Raw genomic sequence first — 25,187 nt, forward strand, 5'->3', positions numbered from 1 at the left:
AATACGCGGAGCCCTCGGGACCGCGGGAGAATAACGTCTTGCTCCGCGCACGGGCTCGTTCAGACTCCACTTTTCCAAAAAGGCGCACCGACATTCCGAAGGGAGGCCAGACCTCCCTCTCTCCCCCGAAGTCGCCGACATGGCCCCGACAAGGTCGCCTCCCCAATTACCTCGGCGGCAAGGGCGACCACCCGCGAACGGAGGTTTGTTTACTTCCCACGCGGGGAAATCTGCTTCCACTTTCGGGAGCTGGCCTCCGCTTGCCGCCAAAGGGAAAGACAAGACATCGGGCGCCTCCCAAGGACGCTTCGGGTGACCGCGCCGCCAATTCCCCGAGCTCTTTCGGCTAAGCCCCTTCGGCCATCCCTACACGTCCCCCCGAAAACTGCGCTAGGACTTCTGGACTAGCCAGCAGTTACAAAAACAGGATGGCCGAAAACCCAACAAGAACACAAAAACAACCCGCTTAAACTGAAGCGAAAAATAAAAACAACAAAACACATGGCTGGAAATAACGAAGCCAGGCACCTCTAGCACCAATTGCTATATAAAACTGAGAGAAAAAAAAAAAGGACAACACTTCTTAGTACACTCCGTTTCTCAGCAGGCCTCTCGAGGACCTGGACCGCTCGCAACAACGACACCGTTGGTGCCGCAAGAGCTTCCGCAACCAAAAGACAAAAACATCAATAAATCCCGGCAAACCAACAGCAAACGGAAGACTGAAAACGCTTGGTGAACACTGAACAACGCAGGAACGTTCGATTGCACAGAACCGCGGCAGTGATTGCCTCCCGAACTGACAGCATTCCCGTATAGAGAGAGCCACGCTCCTCTATACGGGAATGCTGTCTATACGAAACCACGCTCCTCTATACGAAACACAGCCACGCTCCTGTAGCGCGACCTGCTAAATGAAAATTAAAAAGAGGAACAACACTTCTTTCTGCTCGTGGAGGCAGAACCTTGATCACACACTCAGCTAGACTCCAGCGACACCAAGAACGCTGCAAGCCGTTGCCGTGAAAAAAAAGACAACAAAACTCGAAAAGCGCGGCAAACGCTATCAGTAAGTGTGAGCTCAATGGTACCTCGCAAGGGCCGCGGCAGTGATCGCTTCCCCACATGCACGCCCGCTGACACCGCGTGTATGAGCGCGACAAAGCGCTCACTTGCCACCCTACAATCAACCCTTACTCGGGCACCCGTGTCGAGTGTCCCGGGGACAGTGTCGCTCGCCAGAGCTTCATTAGGCCCCCGAAGGCGTGCTCGGCTTGGTCTCCTCCGGGAACCGTGTTCGGTACTCGCTTCGCAGTCGGTTTGGTCAGCGGAAGGACCAACCCTGCGCCCATGGCGCGCCATCGCCGTCCCCGCTCCACCATTGTCGCCCCACGGCGATTCGTGCTCCTGCACGTGTACCTCCCCGCGCCGCCCACTTGGTGGCACCCACGGTGTCACACCCTCACCACAAGGCCCGTCGTGGGGACACCGAAGTCCAATCTGAACAACTGCAGTAGCCCCCCTCGCGACGTCAGCCTCTACCAGCCTCTCCAGTGTCGGGCCCGACCCCTGGTTCTCCGGGAGCTCCTCCCCTCCAGCCGCCCGGACGCAGGAAGACCCTCGTTCGCAAGCGGCCCGATCGGCCTCCGACCACACGGCAGTCTCCAGACCCTGTATGGCGCGATCGGCCTCGGAACCCACGGCGGTGTCCGGTTCCTGGACAGCGCGATTGGCCTCGGACCCCACGGCGGCCCCCGGTTTCTGTATGGCGCGATCGGCCTCGAACCCGACAGTGTCCGCTTCATGGAGAGCGCGATCGGCGTCAGACCCCCCGGCAGTCTCCGGACCCAGCACGGCATGACCGGCCTCGGACCCCAAGGTAGTCTGCGGTACAGGTACGGCTGGATCGGCCTCAAAGCCCACTTCCTGGAGAGCGCGATCGGCGTTGGACCCCACCGCAGTGTCCGGTTCCTGAACGACACAATTGGACACAGAATCCACGGCAGTGTCTGGTTCCTGGACAGCGCGGCTGGCGTCGGAACACACGGCAGTCCCCGGTTCCCGAAAGACACGATCGGCCTCGGACCCAACGGCCGCCTCCGGGTCGCTTCGCGCGTCCGGTCCTGTCTCGCTCACGCAGTGAGCCTCGGACTCCGCGCCCTCCGCTGCATCAATCTGCGACTCCTCACTGTGCTCCTCCAGAAGCCGAGCCCTTGCTCTCCGCTCCTCCGCCCGGAGCTCCGCGAGTCGTATCTCCAGCTCTAGCTCCTTTGTTCTTTTCCTCACGAGAGCTATCTGAACGCTTAGCGGAATCGCTTCCCCATCCGACCATTCGTCGTCTCCGTCACTGAGGCTCTCCCCAATGGGCCAGTTATACCTCGCCATGCAACTAAGTGCGCGGGTGTCAGCCGGCGACGGAAGGGAAAACGACCACTTACCTGGCGGTGCTGTAGAGTCCGCGCAAGTCGTTGACGCCGCCGAACTCGCGAGTCCCGGCGTCGATCACCGCACGCAGAGTCTGTTCAGTGAGACCCGGCTGCCGCCGCTGAAGGCCTCCGGTGTCGCCAAGCTGCTTGTTGACAGCTGCTCGTTGTCTCGGCAAGTCCTGGACACCGCCACACTCCGCGCCAGCACTGGCCTCGTCGTCTTCCTGGCACACGATGTTGTCGAAGTGGCCGACGACGTCCACGATCCTGTCGACTGCGCCAGTAATGTTTCTTGTCGATCGTGGAGTGCTCTGTGTTGGCTGGAGGGTGGCTCGTTCCCGGTGCTCACAGGGATGCTCAGGACTCGGTGGTAGAGTAAATAAATATATATTTACAAATGAGGAACAACTTTTTATAGGACAAAACAAGAAAATGTCGCGCTGCTGATGCCGCTCGCGGCAACCCAACGCCAACAATAGCGCCTCAGCGCCAAGTCCCTTGCCGCGCACGGCAAGGCCTCTGTCTCGCGAGACAGAATACGCGGAGCCCTCGGGACCGCGGGAGAATAACGTCTTGCTCCGCGCACGGGCTCGTTCAGACTCCACTTTTCCAAAAAGGCGCACCGACATTCCGAAGGGAGGCCAGACCTCCCTCTCTCCCCCGAAGTCGCCGACATGGCCCCGACAAGGTCGCCTCCCCAATTACCTCGGCGGCAAGGGCGACCACCCGCGAACGGAGGTTTGTTTACTTCCCACGCGGGGAAATCTGCTTCAACTTTCGGGAGCTGGCCTCCGCTTGCCGCCAAAGGGAAAGACAAGACATCGGGCGCCTCCCAAGGACGCTTCGGGTGACCGCGCCGCCAATTCCCCGAGCTCTTTCGGCTAAGCCCCTTCGGCCATCCCTACAAGGACGTCACCTCAACATTGGAAAAACGTGATCGAAGTCATGCGGGACGTCACGGACGTCCGGGACTTTTTCTCGCCGTTTCCACGACGCTTTGTGCTGCTTGGGTGCTGAGCGCGAGCTAATAACGAGCTACCACAGTTCACTTGCAACGTGCATGCGACACCATTAAGATTGCCGGTCTTAGCAATGCGAGCTCGTTCTGAGCACGACCACTGAAGCAGGCGATGGAGCAGACGATGGAGCAGACGATGGAGCAGACGATGGTGCTCATCCGGGCTACCTAGGGGGCGCTGAGGGGATCTACTAGTTAGGGTGCCTGCATGTCTGTTTGTGTCAGGGTGAAGACATCCATTGTTGCACTGAATGTGCCAGCGCGTGACGCTCTCGCGCACTCGCTGCATGACTTGGGCGGTAAAATGGCGTCTATGCATTAGCCAAAGCTACGCGCTCGAGCTGAGTGACACCGGATTGCGCGCACTTCAAGCGGCATGAAAAACAATTGAGCGGAAAAATGGCTGATATGTCACCACTCAAGCAAAGGCGCGCGTGTGTATAAAGGCACTCTACTACTAGTGATTACGTTTAGAGGAGGAAACGCGCAGGCCTTGTGTTCTAGGTGGTATTGCTATTTTTCGCCGCACATGCTATAAGCGCGCGCTAGTTGCTTCGGATGAAGCCTCGACGGCTGCGTAAGTGCTCGTGCAACGAGTGCTCCAGCCAAGACAGTCAAGGCTAGCCGCTCGTACGAGCACAACCTTCAAAGTTGGTGCATGCTAAGCTGAAACCACGGTGGGTGAAACGAAGTATACACGATTGCAAATAGGGCACCTCGCCGCCGCCATATTTCTGCTCGTGTGAGCAAGCACGTGAAATTGCAAGCCTGCCAAAGCCACCTTCACGCGCATGGCGCACATGCTTGAACGGATGAGGCACAAGTCGGGACGCCAGGCTTGCAAACGTGTATAAGTGCCAGCGTAGCACAGACTATGAAAAGCGAGCTCCGAGTTTTCAGCGTCCCTGCCAAGCCCGCGCGCTCGTGCAGTACGAGCATTGGCGCACCCAGCATCTTCGTCTGGTGTTTTTTTGTACTACCAGCTTGACGGTGTGCTGACACATTGACTTTCCTCCATAAGCCCAGACGCTTATTCGGTGCAGAAAAGGCTACGTTGATGTTGAAACGGTTTCCTATCCTCTTAAGTCCGTGCGGCACATCATATATATAGAACAACAACCGCGTTTTTCTTATAGAGCGCAACTCTTAGGCACCCGTTTCCGGCTTGAGCGGCGGCGCCGTCACCATCGGCGTAACGGCGCAGTGCATTATGGGAAAAGTTTCATAATGCACCGCGCAGGATCCTCGTGACATGAGGACGGTCCCGCGCGGTGCATTAAGGGACATTTCCCATGATGCACCGCGCGGGGAGGAGGAGGAAGGAAGTGAGGAGGAGGACGAGGGGAGGGGAGGAGCTTGAAGGACGAGGGGAGTAGGAGGAGGGAGAGGAGGTGAAGGATGTGGGTCGCTACCTGATCGACGCCCGATCGGGACGTGCCTCGCTCGCTCCCCAAGAAGTCACCCACACAGTGCGTGTTCAAAAGAGTTTACTCAAACTCACGTCGTCTGCGAGCCGCTCGTCGCTGTCGTCCCAATGACCTCCCTGACCGGTCCCTTTCGAAGTCGGCAGCCCAAGACCCCTTCCTTTGTCTCCGTTCCCCTTTTAAGACCTTCCCAAGGCCTTGTCCCGCCGTCCGTCCAATCGGGAACCTTGCTGCGACCGACCCTCCGACGTCAGCGCTGGGTGAGGGGGCGCTTGCCCCATTCCTCCCGGAGAGCTCGGACGTTCCGCGACAGGACGGCGACGGAAAACGGGAAGGTCACGGGGAACGAAGGAGCGCCCGGCAGCACGGCGGCAGGGACCGGCGAGGTCACGGAGCGCGGAGGAGCCAGGGAGAGGGTCCCCACACCTCCCCTCCCTCAAGGCTCGGACCCCGGGGGGCCCGAGTCGGCGGAGGGTGGACGGTCCCCGGCCAGGAACTCCTCCAGCTCCGCCATCACCGTGTCCTCGGCGGGCGGAGGCGGAGGCGGGAGGGGTTCGGCCGGGCAGGCGAGTGGCGCCAGCGGGGGCGGCAGCGTGTCCGAGACCGCGGTGGCGGCGGTCGCGGCGGTAGAGGCAGCGGCGGTGGAGGCTGCAGAGGTGGCCCCCTCCTCAGGAAGCTCCCGGGCCGCCGGGGCCAGGAGGTCGGGCCGGTCCCTCTGGAGGAGCCGCAGCGCCGCCTCGACGCACGTGGGGGGGCCCACCGCCCTCAGCAGCTCCTGGTGGCGTGGGCTGGCCTCGTGGGTCTCGCGGTGAACCACCGGCACCCGGCAGAGCCAGCAGGGGTCCTGCAGGTCCGGGGCCAACTCGAAGGCGGGCAGCGTGTGCCCCAGGAAGGGCGGCGGGACCTCGACACCGGGCGTGTCGTGGACCGGTCTCGGCTGGTCCCGCCAACGCTGGCGGGACACGAAATGGAGGTCCCGCTGCCCGTCCCATGTCGTCCAGGTTGCCACGGTGTGGCATGGCCGCCGGCTCCAGGCCCGTCCCCCCTGCGGTGACGGTCCCCCTCTTCTCCTGGAAGGAAGTCGTGCGGGTCGAAGAGGCCTGCTCGAGCCTGGTCCTCCCCGCGCAGGCGGGCCCGACCCACTCTGCGGTGTGCCAGCGCGGTGGCTCGCGGAATCCGCGGAGCCCGCCTGGCGCTGTCCGGACCCAGCGTCCGACGCCCGATCGTGGGGCCACCTCCATGGTCGCCGACCTCGGGAGTCGGGCCGCCTCGACCCGGGGCGCCCACCCCGGGTACTTGGGGGAGCATTAGCGCCCCCGTTCTGGCCTGGCGGGCCTCCTGGGAGGGGTCGTCCCCGTCCAGCGCCGGCACGTGCTCGGCGTCCGGCGTCGTTCCAGAAAGGCATTCTGTGGGGGGGGAAATACAGTTAAAAACACAGAAATGGATTAAACCCTGCGCCGCAGATTGTAGTGACGGCAGAAACTCCTGTTAGAAGTGAGCTCGCCGACAGTGTCATGCACCGTCCGGCCAGCGCGCTCCATCCGTGCTCCGGACTGCGTCTGCCGTCCGGCCGAGACGGGGCTTTCTCCGTCCTCATCAGCCGCTTCTCGTCCATCGCCGTCCTGGTCGCGAAGGTAGTACACCTTTAAATCGGTCACGTGAACAGGGCCAGACTCCTCGGTTGTGTTCGGCCGAGTGAGTCTGTACGTAAGCCGCGACACTCGCGTACTTACCTCGTAGGGCCCATCCCACTTCGGAGCCAGCGATGCTGCGAATCCGCAATCTACATTACTCAGTGGGTGCATTCTCCTCAGAACCAGGTCTCCGACGTTGTACTCCAGGTGGCGATGGTTCTTGTCGTACTGCGCCGCCTGCTCGATCCTTGCGGCATCGAGGTTCTCTCTAGCGTCGTGCAACGCGCCCGTCAAGCGGCTTTTGAGCCCGGCCGCGTACGTAGAGAGTGGGCGACCCGATGCCCCGTCGCTGTTTCTTAACCCGTTCTCCAGTGGAGACGGGAGCTCCTTACCCAGGTTCAGGAACGCTGGTGTAAACCCGGTTGATCGGTTCACTGACGTCCGAATGGCGAAACCCATCTCGACGATGTGTTCGTCCCAGTCCCGGTGTCTCTCCGTCAGCGCGATCAGCATGCTCTTCAGGTTGCGATTCACTCTCTCAGTGATATTGGCCTGAGGATGGTACGGTGTCGTCCTCTTGTGCTTAATATTGAGGGCCAAGCAGGAGTCCACGAAGACTTTACTAGTGAAATAACTAGCATTATCGCTGACTAGACACTTGGGCGTTCCGAAACGCAGGAAAGTGTCTAACAACGTTTCCCAGATTCGCTCCGAGACCAGTTTTCTCAGGGGGTACAGCTCCACCCACTTCGAGAAATGGTCAGTGACCACCAAAAGGTACTGATTTCCCCGAGGACTCCTCGGCAGCGGGCCAACGATGTCGCACGCGACTATCTCCCACGGGTAGTGACTCATCACCGGCTGCATCAACCCCGGAGGTTTCCCGCCTCTCGGTTTCGCCTTCTGGCAAGCTGGACAGCTACGACAGTACCGAAATACGTCCTGCGTCATTCCTGGCCAGGTCGCGACGCGACATAACTTTTGAAAAGTCTTGCTGCCGCTGCCATGACCGGCCAGAGCCGAGTCGTGGAAGTATCTGATAAACTTCCTAGGAAGCTAGGTGATTCCTAGCTTCCTAGGAATCACCACCCTGAAGGGAGGGTCGTTCCCCTCCTCTTCGTCGATCGCTGGGATATAGCGGAGCAATAACCCATCTTCGCCCAGCAGATACGAATCGAACGGCGCGCCGATTCGTCCGTCAGTGTTCCCGGTGTCAACCGCAATTTCCGCAAGTTTTCCCAACACCCGCTGACGAAATCCATCTGCTCCCTGGGCCTCGACAAGCTCTGCCTTGCTTACCACTTCCCCCCAAGCCACGATCCTTTGCTCCCTCGCAGAGTGACCCACCGCTGCTACGAACTCCGGCTGCTTCCCCTCCTCCCAGCCATTCTCTCGCTTTCCCGCGATCGCGGGGGGCTTCTCCCCCGCGCACGGAGGTATTCTCCCTCCTCTCCCGCGCTCTTCGCCCCCCAACGGTCGCGTCTCCTCCTCCCGACCACCGTCCTGGGGCGCCCGAGAGAGCGCGTCCGCAACCTTGTTGCTCGAGCCCTTTCGGTATTCGACAGTGTAGGAGTAGCGCTGCAGGGTCAGAGCCCAGCGAGCCAGCCTTCCCGCTGGCTCCTTCAACCTCTGGATCCATGTTAGCGCAGCGTGATCCGTCTGTATGACAAAAGTCGTACCGTCTAGATAGAGATCGAACTTTTTCAAAGCGAACATGACGGCCAGCCCCTCCTTCTCCGTTACGCTGTAGTTGCGCTCGGGCGGTGTAAGCGTTCGGCTCGCGAAAGCCACAGGGCGCAACTGCCCATCGTGCTCCTGTAACAACACCGCTCCGACACCGTAGTCGCTCGCGTCCGTCTGTACGACGAAATGCCGGTTTAGATCTGGTAAATGTAAGCTCGCTGTATCAGCTATTGCCTTCGCGAGAGACGCGAAAGCCGCGTCGTGCTCCCTCCCCCAGATCCACCTTGAGTTTTTCCCCAGCAATTGGTTCAATGGCTGTGCTAGCTCCGCGCATCCCGGAATGAACTGCCGATAAAAACCGACCATCCCTAGAAACCTCTGAAGGCTCTTTACGTCACGCGGCGCTGGATAATTGAGGATGGCCCCCAACTTATCGTCGTTCGGCTTCAACGTAATCCCGGCCGAGGTGCCCGCAATCTGACGGAGGCTTATTGCGGAGAAGACGCCGTGTAACCGAGCTTTCGGTTGCACGTCAAAAGATCCCCAGGTGGTCGAAATTAATCCTCAGTCCTCCGCTGGGGCGTGCCAGATGCCCGTCGTTGGTTTGGCACGTAAAACCCCCCCAAATTTGTCGGCTTCAACGTACCGTTGTCAACGATAAAGCCTAAGAGATTAACCCTCGAGGCTGCGAGCTGTACCTTATCTAGGTTGATCGTCAACCCAGCCTCCCACATTCTACTCAGAACGATCTCGAGATGAGTTAGGTGCTCTTCGAACGAGTTCGAGAATACTACGACATCGTCCATGTAAGCCATGGCAAAGTTAAACTTCGCGTCCCCCAGCACGATGTCCATCAGCCGTTGAAAACTAGACGGCGAATTCGATAATCCGAACGGCAGGCGGGTAAACTCAAACAACCCGCTGTGACAAGTGAACGCTGTCTTTTGGACGTCGTCTGGTGCTACCTGGATCTGCAGGAAGCCTCTGCTGCAGTCCAGCGTGGTAAAGACCTTCGCGCTACCCAGCGAGTACATGATGGACTCAATAGATGGAAAAGGATACGCGTCCCTTTTGGTCATCTCATTGAGTCGGCGGTAGTCTACGCAAAGACGAGCTGTCCCGTCTTTCTTCGGCGCTAGCACTACCGGAAATGCCCACGGGCTTTGCGACGGCCATACGGCCCCCGTGTCCAACATTTCATCGAGAGCCTTATCTAGGAGAGCTCGCTTGTGCACACTCAGCGGTCTGGGGTTACAACCCCACGGCCTAGCGTCTCCCGTGTCTATCTCATGTTGTAAAACATGCGTGACTCCCGGCCTCTCAGTAAACATAGCTGCGTGTCTAGACAAAGCGTCCGCTAACGATCGCCTTTGTTCGGCCGGCCCGTCGAAAGAAGCCACGATCTGTTCAACGTTATGTGGTACGGCCCGCGCAGCTAACACCTGGCAGCCTAGCGAGCGAACATTCCGATCCCTTCCCCAAACTAGGTGGGGCCACAAAGGGGATGAGAGGGGTCAGAGGGTTGTAGTGGTACCCGTTATTCTTTAGGTCTAGAATGATCCCCTCTCGGCAAACGAAGTCCTGTCCCAAAATAACTGGGATTGACATGCCCGGGTAAACAAAGCGCTGCCTCCTTCGCTTGCCGTCGAGGCCGAGGTGAAGGCGAACTGCGCATTGCGCCTCGGCCGATCCCGCCGCTAAACGCAACGGAGTTGCAACTTCGCGCATGCACAGGTTTCTTTTGCGGCAGTCCGTGTACACGGAGTCTCCGATGAGAGAGAGGGTTGAGCCGGTGTCGACTAATGCTAGATAATCTTTACCACCGATCTCTACCCGCACGTACGGACCCCTTTCAGGTGTCGAGTCCTGAGCCCGACATGCCGACGGCGCGAACGCTACCCGATCGCTGCCCGCGACTTCCACCCCGTCGGCGAACTGACCCGGGGCCTCGGCAGCGGCCGGCAACCTTGATTCGGGCAACCCGATTACTGGCGCCGGCCCCGCGCGTTTTCCGAGTATCCGGATTCGGCCGCTGCCCACGTGCATTGCCGCCTGATGTGCCCAGGCTGGTGGCACCTGAAGCACCTGACCTGGGCGCGGTCGTCGCGTGCAACAGTTGATCTGTCGCTAACGGCACGCTGCGCGCCGCCTCGCCGAGCGCTGTTGTCGCTGCCGCGAGCGTCGTAACGCGTCACGTCTCCGCGGTATTCGACCGCGCCGCCCCCCCTACGGGGTTGCGCCCCGGCTGAGTGTGCGCTGGCTACCCTGCGCCTTTGCTCGAAGCCGAATGGGTCGAGGGCCCGAGGTGGAATGGCTCCGCAATTCCCGCGATCCGCGACGGCCACGTACGCCGTCTGCGACTCGACGTAACCGTCCGCGGCGCGTCCCGTCCACGCGCAACCCGGCTCCAAGGACTCCTCGGCTCCTGGAGGGGGCCGATACTGCAGCTCAGCGAGCAAGCCCGCTTGAACCGTGCGCGCCTCTCTCGCCAGTGCTTCGAGGTCTGCGAAATCGCGTCCTCGAAGATACGCCTTAAATCTGGGGTGGCACTGGCGGATCGCCCTGGCTACTTTCTCCGCGTTGGGCGCGGAGGGTTCGGCCCGCGAGTAGAGCTCCTGGAGTGCACGGACGTACTCCACGAGGCTCTCATCCGGGTGCTGAGTGCGGCTCGCCAGCTCGTCGCGAATCCGCATCTCGTAGTCGGGAGGAAGGAATTCCTCCCGAAACCGCGCCCGCAAGTCCGCCATCGATTGGAACGGCGTTTGCAGCCGTCTCCAACGCGCGGCGTCGCCCGTTAGTGCAATCGGCACGATCTGCAGCAGGGCTGTTGCGTCCGATGCCCCCAAAGCGGTTACGTACGCGTCTAAATACGGCAGGAAATCGTGCACCGATTTCCCGTCGGAGTACCCCGAGTACGTCGGCGTAGGCACGCTCAACCGCGGGCGGGGTATCGGCAAAGGCGCGGCACTCGCGACGCTTGGGGCTGTCCCCATCTGCCGCGACATCGCGTCCATCATCCGCGTCATTGCGCGCATCAGTTCACCGGCGTCTAGCACGCCTTCCGTCGCTGGTGAAGCTGGGGGAGAAGTCCCAGTCTCCGGGGGCGCGCGTGAGCCCGAGTCTCCGCTAATCGGAGCAGCCCCCGCGCTATCTCGCCCAGGCTCGTCCTCCGACGAACCGTCCTTACTCGCGCCGGTGGTCGACCTGGTGTCGACCATTGTCACTTTCTACCAACTCGAACACAATTCGCAAAATTCGAGCACGCTAACCTCCAAAATCCGCGAAAACGCAAAGTGCGCGACCTCTCAGGGAGGAGCGAAAGCAACGGCCAACCGATCGGGCTCCCACGTGGGCGCCAGAATATGTGGGTCGCTACCTGATCGACGCCCGATCGGGACGTGCCTCGCTCGCTCCCCAAGAAGTCACCCACACAGTGCGTGTTCAAAAGAGTTTACTCAAACTCACGTCGTCTGCGAGCCGCTCGTCGCTGTCGTCCCAATGACCTCCCTGACCGGTCCCTTTCGAAGTCGGCAGCCCAAGACCCCTTCCTTTGTCTCCGTTCCCCTTTTAAGACCTTCCCAAGTCCTTGTCCCGCCGACCGTCCAATCGGGAACCTTGCTGCGACCGACCCTCCGACGTCAGCGCTGGGTGAGGGGGCGCTTGCCCCATTCCTCCCGGGGAGCTCGGACGTTCCGCGACAGGACGGCGACGGAAAACGGGAAGGTCACGGGGAACGAAGGAGCGCCCGGCAGCACGGCGGCAGGGACCGGCGAGGTCACGGAGCGCGGAGGAGCCAGGGAGAGGGTCCCCACAAGGAGAAGGACGAGGAGAGGAGGAGGACGAGGAGGAGGAGGGAGGAGGGGTATACGCTCCCCTCAGTACCCTTTCCTCCTCCTCCTCAAGAGCTGCGCTCTAATTCGGCGTTACAGGGTGTTGTAAACGTCTTTCATTTTTTTATCTCTTACTTCGCTTTTTACTTGATTACCCCTTCTGATTTTCTTGAAAACATCTGCTACAGCCGTCAGTAAGGAAACAGGGTACCCCGCTGACTGTAACCTGCTAATCTGTGTATTGAAGCTTACTTTGAGAGAATGAAGACATTACTTTTTAAGAGCCTCCGTGAGGCATAACTTAACAATACCTCTCTTCACTGGCTTAGTGTGTGCCGATCTGAACGAAAAGAGTGGTTCCTTTCCTCTCGGTTTGTATGACTAGCATAAATGAAAATCCGCACAAATTAACCGAAAGTCTAAAGATCACAAGGACCCTTCCGTGGGAAGTTCATGGGTTACTTCCAGTGGACCTATTCATGTCTTAAAACACGAAAGAACGTGAGGTACCATAAGCTGAAAGTCTTTAGCTGCACAATCTATAATAATCAAAAAGTCGTTCACAAAGCGAAACACCTAAACAACATTAGAAGCATTTAAACATTGTGAAAGGTTCTGGTCCTGATGTGCGAGGTAAAAGTTACCCAAAACTGGCGAAATACATGATCCAAAACATACCCCTTGCTTCTGAAAAAAAAAATAAAAATTGTTCCCTACACGCAAAGGTAGATCTTAAATATACCGTGAGTTGTTCAATGAAACCACTTTGGGCTATTCCTGACGCAGTCTGAAACGCAATGACACCAAACAAATCAATGCAGCTTTCCACACCCTTCAAAAGTTCCTTCTGAGGTAAGGAGTAATAAAGGTCCTTGATATCTGCTGAGAAGGCCTTAAAGTGCTTACCATTGCAGTTGGTTAAAAAAAATCTATCACTTCGTTTGAGTCTCTCAGCATGAAAGGATCATCAACCGGCAAGTGATTTAATTTCTTCTGTAGCAATAAAGCAATAGACTTCTGCCAGGTTCCAATCTCGGATACAATCGCTCTTAATGGACAATCTACCTAATGGGTTTTATGCGCTGAAAAATAACTGATCTAAGGTTATTACTGCGGTCAATAGACGAGCACAGTTTCTCTAAGTCTAGCCCGTTACATATATTTTTGCCTCACTTTTCACTTTCATTAGCGATACATTCGGGTGACGAGGAATGCCGAGTCAAAGACTATCATGACCTTGGTGCTGTACATATCTCGTGGCATGATCATAAATCCACCTTCTTTCTCCGCTGGCAATAAAGATAGAGACTGACGCACAAAACTCGTCTTAATCTTCTTTACAGGCAACATGGTGCCACGAAGCTTATACCGTGTTAGATATCAACTTCTTCAGAAGCGCAGCGAGCACTTTCTGCTTTAGAGGCCCATCTCAACACATGCCTTACTAGTGAGAGGAGCTCAGACGCTGATTTCTTGGGTTCCGTAGCAAAAACTTTGGTCCAAGACTGATCACCTCTTGAGTATCGTCGGGTAATGACATATCCCCAAATTGTGAACTGGGTCTTTTGGAGCTGAGGTCTTCTTAGGTGTGATGCTGCGAAGCTGGATCAAGGTGAGCTGCCAGAGGAACTCTGGAGTCCTTTTTGTACTAGCTGCGAATTCTCGCCTCGTTCTTCTTCCAGCGGTCGGGCTGACGTTATTGCACAGCTGGACTAAAAGACACTCACGTAAAGACGAGCTTGTTGATGCCACTCCGAACGTAAAATCTTGCAGATTCTTTTTCTATGTCCAACCGAGGGAGTGAACACTTCGAACGATTTGTAAGTCAGCGCGTGTGTCTGTCCCTTTGTGTGTCGGTGTGTGTGATTGATCTTGCGCTATTAACCTTAAAGGGACCATGAAATGATTTTAAAATCGAATTTCATCCACCGCACGTCGTAAAAGGTGTGAAAAGAAACACAAAAACACAAAAATAGGGAGCCAAAAAAATTATTTGCTATAGAACTTTTAAAAGAAAACTGGACTCTTGCGCCTTCTTTCCTTCGCCTTTTCACTACGATGCATCCGCGGAAACGGAGCACGTCAGCCGAATCCACGTCGCCTATTGGGTAAGAGCCTACCTTACCAGCACCGCGATCGTAAACAATAAATAGCCGGCGAATGTTTCCTAAAAGTTTTGTTAAATAATATTCAGATCCACATTTTGTAGCATAATTAGAGATGTGTGGCGAAAATTGCCAAATTTGATAATGCTGAGAGCCAAGCGCCATCTATCGTGTGTTAAACGAAGCAATTACTGCGCGTGCGCAGTAGGGCAGGGCCAACTTCAGTTACTTGGGTGGCGACGACCGACGAACGTTTATTTCCTTTGATTTCCTTCCTCTCAAAACTCTGACTGACTGAACGTTTATTTTTCTACGTGTTCTTCTCGCGTGTGCCGACTTCAAGCAGCAAGAAAAAAAGTACTTAAAACAGACCACGACGAACAAGAACGCTGGATCTACAAACACCCGAGAAAATCCACCGTCTCCGACGAAGCGAGCTGCTCAGAAAATAGGCCTCACAGGCACTCCGACGCGGCGCAGCGTTGCTTCGTCGAAAGACCGTCTGCCTACGACCGGCTGGCGTGCTGAATGGAATATGCTCGCGCGACCCTTGTGGACCCTTCGCGTATTATAGTTTTATCGCTGACCTCAATTTTAGATTGAGGTCAATCTCTTCCCCTTGCTTTCCGAGGCAGTGTTGACGAACACTCGTCGAAATGGGACTCTCGTCGATTCTACCTTCTTGTTTTGTGTGATATAGAGCTGAAATAAACGCCGTATGGATTACCTTCGTAACACGGTATGTACACTTTGTTATTGGTATGCCATTTTATTCTGACAGACTGCACGTCACTGTCGAGCTATAACAGTTCGTGGGAGGTATACGTGCAATGCCGGTCCAACCTTTCTTTGCCAAGTGTCGCGTCAGTATCGAGTTGCAATCGTAAAAGAACGGTCCCGAAGCGCTTACCAACAGCGCGAATACAGCACTTCCATCAAACGCGCGCGTCCGCTCCGAGTGTGAACAGGTATTTACGTGGCTCTTGCTGACACTCGTATTTCAAACGTATCTTTTTTAACGTCGGCTCGCTCCTGCATCTCTGACGCCGCGAAAAACGCCGCGGCAATTTGTTTCCATCTACGTCGCTTTGCAAACGACTGACACGGGCCGCCTTTTACCAACAATGACAGTTGGGTTGACTTCTGGAGTCTTCACCGGAAGACTCGCTGCACTTCCCAACAGGCATACCGGCGTATGGGACTAGTCCCATGCTGTCGCTGTAGCGCAACATATCTCATTGAATTTCACTCAGCTGCGATGCGGCGATGAGAGGCGCCGATTCAGAAAATACGTCGGTGACATCAGCGCAGTAAAACCTACCGGCGCACCCCAACTCCTCGCCGCTAACCCTCCCATTCTCCTACTGCCGAGAGAACTTCCGGTTCCGGAAACAGCGTACGTCACGGCTTGTTTTGCGGTGAGTTGGAGAGAAAGAAAAAGTCGATATTTCAATAATTTTTTGTGTAGAAGTTAATAAACCAAGACGAAAACGGATGCCTGTTCGGCATTTAGTGGACATTGACGGTTTAATGTAAAAGTTGTCTGGAAAAAGTAAAAAGGTCATTTCATGGTCCCTTTAAGATATGTTTCTTGAAAACTTGCCAGATTTTGGCAATAAAAAATATAGACTATCGTGTTATTGCCTGATGATTTGCAATAGCCCGACAACATTCAGCCGCACTGCATGGCGCACACGGAAACATTAGCCTATTCTAGCAAGACTTGTTGTTGGGTTAGTTGTTTCCTGGTACTGAGAAAACTTGTATGCGCAAACTCAATCGACGAACACGAATGCGCTTGTCCTTGTCCACTCATTCGTGTTCGTCCTCTGTGTTCGCACATGCAAGTTTACTCATTAACCTATTTCTTTGGATGTTTCTTTCATGGAAAAGCCTGGGGAGGGGGGGGGGGGGGGGGGAGTGGTAGACGGAATGGGGAATGTTTCAGTTCAGAGAGTTTCTACAGATATTTGTTTGTACGTTCGACAATCTCAACGCCTGCTGCACGAAATTAATGCACAATAGAAAACCGTAAAAAACAATATTTGCATGGTTTAAAACATTCCCAACGAGAAGGCGCTCTTCGTTCGTTTTAACATGAACGCGTGTTCGTTGACACCGTGGAACGCTTAATCTCGTTTACTAACATGACTTTTTGCCCTAATCGACGGCGGCCGATCGACGACCTCATTAAAAAAGTTACTTTATCATCAAATGTAGTCGAGTGTAAAAGCAAATTCGTTTGTTTACTTTTGTTTTGTTTTCCCTCCATTAGATATTATAAAATATGTAGCAAAATGTTGTTTCATTTTTGTTTGAAAATTCTGAATTTTTCGCTGGCATTACAAACATTCACAACACAAAACGATTTCTTTTTTTTTTACGAAAAATGTATGCGAGTATTATTGCCCCGGCAAAGTTCATTCCTGAATTTGTATTTCCAAATAGTTTTCTATGCTTCAAGTCTATTCCTGATACGTATGGCGATGAATTTGCACGGATGTATTTCAGCATCAGTAATTTCGCTGTCTTTGTCACGTATGGCATTATTTGTATTTCCAAATACAATTTAGAGTATCTCACCCCAAACCTGCCTGCGAGAAGGCAGAGGTGCACTTCGCATCTCACGCAGTGGGGACGCTTAATAGTAACTGGATTTGTACGCCATCATACCTCACATTCACTGTCAGCTTTGACTTTAAAGGATAAGGGATCTCTTTTGAAAAAAAAAAAAAACAATTCGATCCTTCACCGCTGAGCGCAGGTATCCTCGCCTTTGCGACAGAGGGTACGGGCTAAATTTATTGAGGCAGATATGGCTTGGGAGAAACTAAATCATTCTTGTGTTGCTTCTTGTGAGCAATACAAAGCATTAAATGGTTAAAACCCTCCGCGGCCTTAACGAATTTTCAGTAAGAAACGCATTGCAAGCCAATGCGCGTGAAAAATAGACATGTCATAACCTCCCAACATTGTCGCTTTTGCCCGCAAAACTTCAACCTGATCGCGGCAGGAGTTTTCAATGTTGCGGTACTGCTCCAGGGGAACTTCAAGATAACGGGGTAATGATTCCTTCCATAGAACATGTTTAGAAACAGTCGGCGTTGAAGGCCGATCGCCGTGCCAAAGGCCCAAACACTTATCCCAGTTGACAGAGCTACTCGTATTTTCGCAAAACATCTTTGTGAGCTCGGCAGCTTTTTCGACACCCTTGGAGTTTACCTAAAAATCGTCACGTCATCCGCGTACGCTAAAATATGCACCTCTGCAGCTAGCAGCTTACACCCACGAAAAAAACTACTCTGAATAATACTTAGACAAACCGGCTCAAGAAAAATACAAAAAAGCAAAGGCGAAAGTGGACAGCCTTGATGCACCGAAGAAAAAGGGGAACACGACAATGTTACTGTTGACGTTTAGATGTATGAGTTTGGATATAAATCTGTTAAAGGGGGGGGGGGGGGGGGCCCGGTCAAAGGCTTTTGAAAAGTCTTTAAAAATTGCGTCTGTTTGTTTGGAAGAATGCAGATTAGTATGTAGATCGTTAGTAAGTTCGAACAGTTGTGTAATACAAGAAAGGTTCTTACTAAAACCATTCTGGTTAGAGAACAACAAGTTATTGCTATTCAGATGAGACATTATGTTGGTGAAAACGATATGGTCCGAAAGCTTGTGACATTAAGCAATGCGAAATGTCACGCTTGCATTGCTTAATGTCACAACTCAGACTGTGTCTTTTTGGTCTAAACATATGTTTCGACATCGTCATTCGCTAAGCTGTCTCCGTAAGCTGCGCTGATTGGTTCTCCGAGTGTTGTGCATGAAAGTAGACGCACAGACTTTTTTTAGAGTGTGGAGCTTGGTGATTATGCACCCTAAGAAATGCCTGCGCGTCTACTTACCTGCGAAACACTCGAAGAGCCAATCAACCAAATCATCTCAGCGAATGGTGAGACGGAACATCTGTTTAGTCTTCAAAATGAAGTCTGCGCAGTGGCATTACGCAATGCAAGCACGAGGCTTGGCATTGCGTAATGCAACAGCGCAGACTTCATTTTGAGGTCTAAACATATGTTCCGCCTCATCATTCGCTGGACTGATTTCCTACATCGCAGATATTGGCTTTTTGAGTGTTTTGCGGGTAAGTAGACGCGCAGGCATTTCTTAGACTGTGTGGACAAAGCACTTTCTACATGCATTCTTTCTATGCGTCATATTCAAGAAAAAGAAAAAGAAAAAAAAAACACTTATTATTGTTCAAGGGAATACAAATTTCGAGTGTATACACGAAGCGGAATATCGACATATGCAACAAAATAACCGTGAGAAAGCCACCGTTACCGAAGTCTTGTTAACAATTTCAAGCTATTCTTTAAAATAGTCGTTGAGATCTTTTCTTTCGTGCAGGCGGAGTTAAACTTAGGAATATTTTATGCAATTTGTTTACTAAAGTACAGTAAGATAAAAAAAAAAACGACCTCCCGGCTTTTGCATTCTTAATGGCTGCGAATGAGCGCCATGTCCTCGGAGAATAGATTACAAGAATAAGTAGGTAAAAAAAACTGTACAGCGAATAAAAATGTCAGCACTCCTAACCGACACAACGCATAGTAACAACTCAAATTCAAATCCTCCCATTCAGTGACAGAGGTAAATAAAAAATGAAATAAAGATGGGGCAAAGCAGCGAAACATGAAAATTTTTAACCCTCTGAACATAATCACAGCACAACAAAAGATTTTATTGTTGATTCTCTAGACTGCACTCGAAGGCAGTCGGGAACAATGGGCTAAGTTATGAATAAAATATACGCTTTTTTCGAAACAATGAGGAAGATTATTAAAAACAAAAACGGTTTATGAGGCACATTTCAATATGGACTAAGAATCTCAGACTGCACGTTGCGATTTTGAGCAAGACGTTGTCCTGCGTAGAACATAGGCACAAGTCGAATTCTTCGATCGACACGTGACCTGTGTCCGAAAATCGAATGGGCTTTCAGCATCCCAAGCGGCGCGGCAAGTGCAACGGGAAAACATGAACGCCGAGATTTTACCCATCAAAGGACTAATTGTGTCTAAGTAAAAGAACAGGGTACCCAGCCACATTGTAACATTTGCTGCAAAGGTTTCAACCAGTTCTATTAAGTCAAAAATATAATTGTTAATAAAAAAGGTTTGATGCCAAGAATGCTCCGAAGGGATTTGTTTTTGTGCACTTCGGAATAAAGTTGCATTTCGAAAGCAACACAAACAACCGACAATGTTTGTGAAGCGACATCGTTTGGGAAGAAACAATTTCGCTAATGAACAACTTTTAAGAATCTTTATGTTGAGGTAATGGATAACTTTCGACGAACACCGGCACCACTATATTCAAACGCAGACTAACCACTCATTTTATAATTACCCAATGTCAAGTAGATATTTGCTTTTCGCTTTTTGGGGTGGCACAAAAGTCAATTAATTGTTCCAAGATGTCAAGGATCCTGAGTGAAGTACTTCTTGCGCGAGCGTGTCGCAAAAGATTTAAAAAGCTTCTCGATTAGCGAAGAGCAACCCAGTAATCTTCGTAATTGTCAATAAACTCAGCAACCACCTCTACTTTGTTTCAGCTTAGGTCCAGACCCGGCCAACCCTACGAGGTAATGGGACCAACCAAGTGGAATCAAAAGCGCAAGTCACTAGGCCTTTTTCTATTTATGATTGGTTCACCGATAATAGAACACGTCCGCAAACATTACGAACACGGCGAAGGTGCGCCTTTGACGGTGTCTGGTGGGTTCCGTGAGCTCGTAGCGTCGGCTGCGTCTGGACTTCGGGTGAAACGAAGTATAGACGCAAGGCCGCTATGCTGGAATTTCTACAACACGCACCGCGGAGCAGCGCGCGGCACAAATTTGTCACGAATGCTGCGTCAACGTTAGGCAGGAACTCGTGTCCAATCAGTGAGAACGGGACTCCCAGCCAAACACTGACGCGGAGGTAGCGTGTAATTTGTGCCCAGCAAGGGACTACCGTGGGTGATATAGGAAATTAATCCGGAGCGCAAGTTCGTCCGCTTCTTTCACAAGGGTTCCGATGATGTCAGACCGCCAAGCTCTCATTGGCTGATCGAAAAAAAATAGTGGGTAGACCTAGAGGCATCTAGCATTGACGTCTACCCACTATCATTCCAATCAAAGCCAATCAAAGCTCGACGTCGTTCTGACGTTACCGCAGCCTTTGTGCAACAAGCAGACGACTTGCTCTTCGCATTGATAGCGCCTTTGTCTACGTGATGCTGCACAATCGGGAGGATGAAGGACGGTTCGCATTACTTTTTTTTTAAAATCCGCACCATTGTCTGCCCGCCTTCGCTTTGATCAAGTTCTTTGAGCATGTATTGGACAGGAGGGCAGCGTCAGCGTTCGGTGAAGATTCGGATCCAATCACGAGCTTTGTGCCCAAGAAAGGGCGACCATCGATATTGCTCGATAGACGTTTGAAAAGAAAAGCTTTTTAAAAATTCAACAAAAGATCGCAAAAGACCACTCAAAATGTGCAGCGATTGACAGCGGGAGCTGTCGCGTTTTCGTTTAGTCAACGTGCTTTGAGACATTTACTTTTGGAGCTTTTTCTTTTAGTATAATAGTACAATAGTTCTCGGAGATGTTTTTAGAAGATACGTGAAAGGACCTTAGGCAAAAAAAAAAAAAAAAGAAAGATAAATGCAGTGGCATAAAAACGCGTATAGATTACTGCAGAACAAGTAGCTGATAAATCAGACGTATGGGCCTCATCACGCGGTTTCCCACTCTTCTGATATCGCTGCTTACAAAAATAACTGCGGGAACGCAGCCAGTGCATGAGATAAAGGTGAACTGCAGTGGGCGTCAGCCCTATCTCAGCGTCCTGGCTTTGCGGATCCCGAGGTCGCAGGTATGTACTCCACGTCAGTAGAGTCGTACGTAGTTCGAAGTATTTTATGTCTTCTAAAAACGATTTGCCTAAAACTACAGTATTATTCGGCCTATCAGTTGCTCCGTTTATAAGCCGCACCTCCCTATAAAGGCTGTTTGAAGAAAAATTGATATATTTTGGTAAATGTCGCCCCGCTTTGTACGGTCGGCAGAGTCGCAGCAGCCTACGCCACCACGCTTCAGGCCGCCTTCGGACAGCCAAAAAAAAAGAGCCGGGCGGCGGCGGGAGCTTTACCGTCCCTATTTTGTTGTAACTGTTGATGCAGCCTAAATTTAACAAAAATACGGTTTATACCTAAAAAAAAATGGACATAAGTCGCACTGTCGTATGCGACGCACCGACAAAGATAGGTACATCAAAAACGCGACAATGAAGTTAAGGTCTACTTACACGGACAGTGCAAATAAGGGGTAGTTTCCGATCACTATATCCGTTATGTCCGAAAGAACGACGCCAGAGAAGATTTTAGTTTTTTTTTTTTTGTTACATTTTTTTAACTTGTTACATTGCGGGAAGTATACAAATCCGCTACAAGTTGAGAGCCATTAGTGACAGTGACTGAATGAATAGATCCTATTCAAAAGTACATCGAGCAACATTGGAGGTCGACATTTCTTAGACACAAGGCGCGTGAATGGATCCGACTCCTCGCCCAATGTGGACGCAATCCTCGTGTCCAGTGCATGCTGGGAGCATCTGATCAAGCAATGACGGACAGGCGTTGGCGAGGACTTCTGAAAGGGTCCTTGCCCCAAGAATTGTTTTCCACTTAATATTTTATCTGACTGCTCTTCGCTCGTCAACAGAATTGTTTTCCGCTTAACTTTTTATCAGACTGCTCTTCGCTCGTTGACCAGACGGGGTATACCCATAAGAACAAAAGATTAGCCCACTGCTTTTTATGGCTTCCGCGCGGCATTTGTGTTCTTGTGTTTATTTTTCATATTTAGTGTAAAACAGGATAGTACTGATTGTACAGGGTGTTCAAAAAAATAATACAGCCTTCTTTCTTTTTTTTTTCAGCATAAAAATAAACCATGCATAGCAGAACGCTCATTCTCCGCACAAAGGTACTACATGTCCGAACCAGATGCCCAAGTTTCAGCCCGATCCGATATCTTATTCAATGTTATAACTGATTTTATGAAAATTTCAGTGGGAAAATGGGGCCCATCTTGTGCCGTTTTCAGTTTCTGGCGCCATAGAGCTCCATGTATTCGGGAGCTCCGTCGGGTCCCATTTTTCCAATGAAGTTTTCAGAAAATCACATATAACCTTTGAATAAGATATCGGTTCGCGCTGAAACTTTAGCATGTGGTTCGGACCTCTAGTACTACTTACTATCTTTGGTTGGAGAATGAGCGTTCGGCGATGCCTAGATTATTTTTGCTATGAAAAAAAAAAGACGGACATTTTTTTGGACACCCTGTACTACCGACAGACTTCACCGTACCGTGGTGATCAGCTGTGTTAAGAGTATATTATTTCGAAGTTTCAACCTTGTAGGCTGGACATACGCGATTTTATGTCTGAAAGAGCTTTAGATGCCTGAAGTCATGTGTATGTTTCAATTATTAAAACTAACTCTGTATTCTCCTTTCTAAGCCATGAAGACTACTACTTTTCATAAATTAACAAGTGGGACATGTGCATTTTATTAAAAAAAAGGCTTGAGGTATTCACAGCACTTCTTATGAGTTGTAAATGCGAAAGCATGCACGCCGCTCTTCGCTCCCTTCTTTAATCTGCGACGTACAACACGCAGACCTTGGGCGTAGAACGGTGGAACCGCTGCCTCGCGGACACGCAGCGCCATTGGGTGAGCGATTGTTCAAACTGTCGTGTGCCTTGCGGGGCGAGGAAGAAACAGAGAGCAACGTAGTTCCCAGCAAAACAAACCCCTTGGTTTAATCCAGTGGCTATCAACCATCTATGTTTCGCGGACCCCTTGTGGACCGGCGGAGATGATGGAGGACCCCGTTCGTGGTCAAAAGAGAGGAAAGGTATAGGCTAAATATAATATTGATTTAATAAATGGATATAACTAAGGGACATAACTAAGGGATAGTGTGAAGTAGACCTCTTTTATTGACATACAAGAAAACTCGCCCAAAAACCGAAAGGTTTCTTCAGGACCTGAAAACAGACAACTTTTATTGCTGGGCTTGACTGATGAAGCAGGGCTTCGCGGATCCCTAGAATGCCTTCGCGGACCCTAAAGGGTCCGTAGACCCCTATTTGAGAACCAATTGTTTAATTCATGCGCCGTATATATTGCCACGCGCCGTACAATCGATAAGAGGCGAGCGAACCCGGTGATCACTGATAACGCAACAGAGCCATAACCACAGACAGAATGACATCACTCAAACTAACGCGCAGCCGCCAATGGGAGCCTCGTCGACGCGCGCCTGCCAATGGGACCGAAGTGTAAAAGGTGCCGTTGGTTAGGCTTGCGCGTGGTTTCATTAAGGTGCCATTTTGCATGGTTTCAAAGGTGATGACGTCGGCTCGCTCCATGAGACAGTTAATGCTTTCACATTAAAAGAGAATAATAGAGGGGCATCGCAACCAGCAAATCTCATTTCAAGGACACTGTGGCCACTCCATCCCATATTATGTTAAACTTCTAGGTCACTTTGATGCAACTTTCCTACATCATTGCCCGCAAATTAGGGTTGGCTTGCTCGAAGCCAAATCATTCCGCATTGTCTATGAATCTCAAGAAAACAGATTTCTAAGGTTGCGGCGAGCGAGAGTCCAAACCTATCCTCCGTTCACCCTCAAGTTGAGACTATACTCTGTTTCACCTTATAATGTACCGCAGGAAAGGCTAGAAGCGCGAGCTCCTTACTCTAGGACACACCTGGGAGGCACAAGCTCTCGTGCGTTAAAGGTAGCTCCCAACGCTATGAGCTCGCGCTTCTAGCCTCCTCTGCGGTACAGCATTAGGTGAAACGGAGTATACAAGCTCCGCCTTCAGCGCGAGCTTCCAGCCCTTGTTAACGCACGTGTGAACGCGCAGGCACGCGCAACCAAAGCGCTGCGGAAGCCAGCGAGCTCGCCCAGAAGGCGAAGCTTCAAGTCTCAGCCTAACGGTGAATGGAGAATTGTTTTGACAATACGTCTGTTCGATTCGCCTAACTGGCTGAATGAGTTCAGCAGTGCAGGAACTGGTGCATTCGATTAAACCGGAAGTTGTACGGCCGCTGCACTGGCGTGTTCGATTTATCTCAGTTCTGAATGAGTTCAGACCCAGTTCCTCAATATCTTGAATCGGCTCCGGAGTCAGTTCAGCGTCGGTGCAGAAGCAGACGACAAGAGCAGACGGCGATAGCAGACGACACTCCTCGTCCGTCTCTGCTCATGGTGCCATTTTTCGCAGCTCTTGCTCAAATATCTGCGATGTGTAACAATAACGCCGATACGGAGGTTGCGTTTCCTCTCATTTATGATAATAACGTACCAGCGGTGGACGCGGAATTTAGATTATAACCGACGGTAGGAATTTGATTGATTATGATATTCTGAAAGCGTTTTAGGCACCTGCTCGGGTAGGTTTGGCTCCCTGCGATAAGTGTTGAAATATTGGCTCACGTAAATGTTTCCTTTTGATGCTATGTGGGGATCCAAAGTGTTGATATTTTTCGTTACAGACGCGGGAGAGGTATTGCACTCTTGATAGTCCCCACCTTTGGTTGCTCTTGGATGCATACTGACGACTCCGATACGTTTTAGAGGTCTGGGATTCACTACATTGGCCTTCGCATGCCCCGTAATTGAGCATAATACTGCATACTATGTCCGCTGGTATCTGTGGACGCCCACTAACGGGCCTGAGAAGAACGCCGAGAATGGGCATTGGCTTGGTAGTTCCACGCTGGTCTTTCTTGAAAATCAAAATAAACGCTTCAGCTTGACGCCAAAGTTACGGTCGATAACTGTCTTTGCTGAAACGCTATCGTCAGGCCTTCGTCTTCGAGATGATCGCTACCGACCGCGCGCTGCCGCCAGTGACTCCCGACGCAGAATCATCCTGATGCCGCGAGCCTATTGTCGAAATCCGAAATTGGAGAGACTTGGAGTACACATACTATTGCTAAAT

General features: G+C 52.1%; 1 protein-coding gene across 1 annotated transcript; it reads right to left on the reverse strand.

Moving 5' to 3' along the window:
* Positions 1-10,170: 10,170 nt before the first annotated feature.
* LOC115325740 lies at positions 10,171-11,028 on the reverse strand (the record flags this gene model as incomplete). The annotated part of the gene is made up of 1 exon (XM_029986440.2): positions 10,171-11,028. A coding segment is annotated over one exon (858 nt), but the record flags the coding sequence as incomplete, so codon positions are not given.
* Between the last annotated feature and the right edge of the window lie 14,159 nt (positions 11,029-25,187).

This window comes from Ixodes scapularis, unplaced genomic scaffold, assembly GCF_016920785.2.
Source record: "Ixodes scapularis isolate PalLabHiFi unplaced genomic scaffold, ASM1692078v2 PGA_scaffold1__304_contigs__length_218370807, whole genome shotgun sequence".
Classification (NCBI taxonomy): domain Eukaryota; kingdom Metazoa; phylum Arthropoda; class Arachnida; order Ixodida; family Ixodidae; genus Ixodes; species Ixodes scapularis.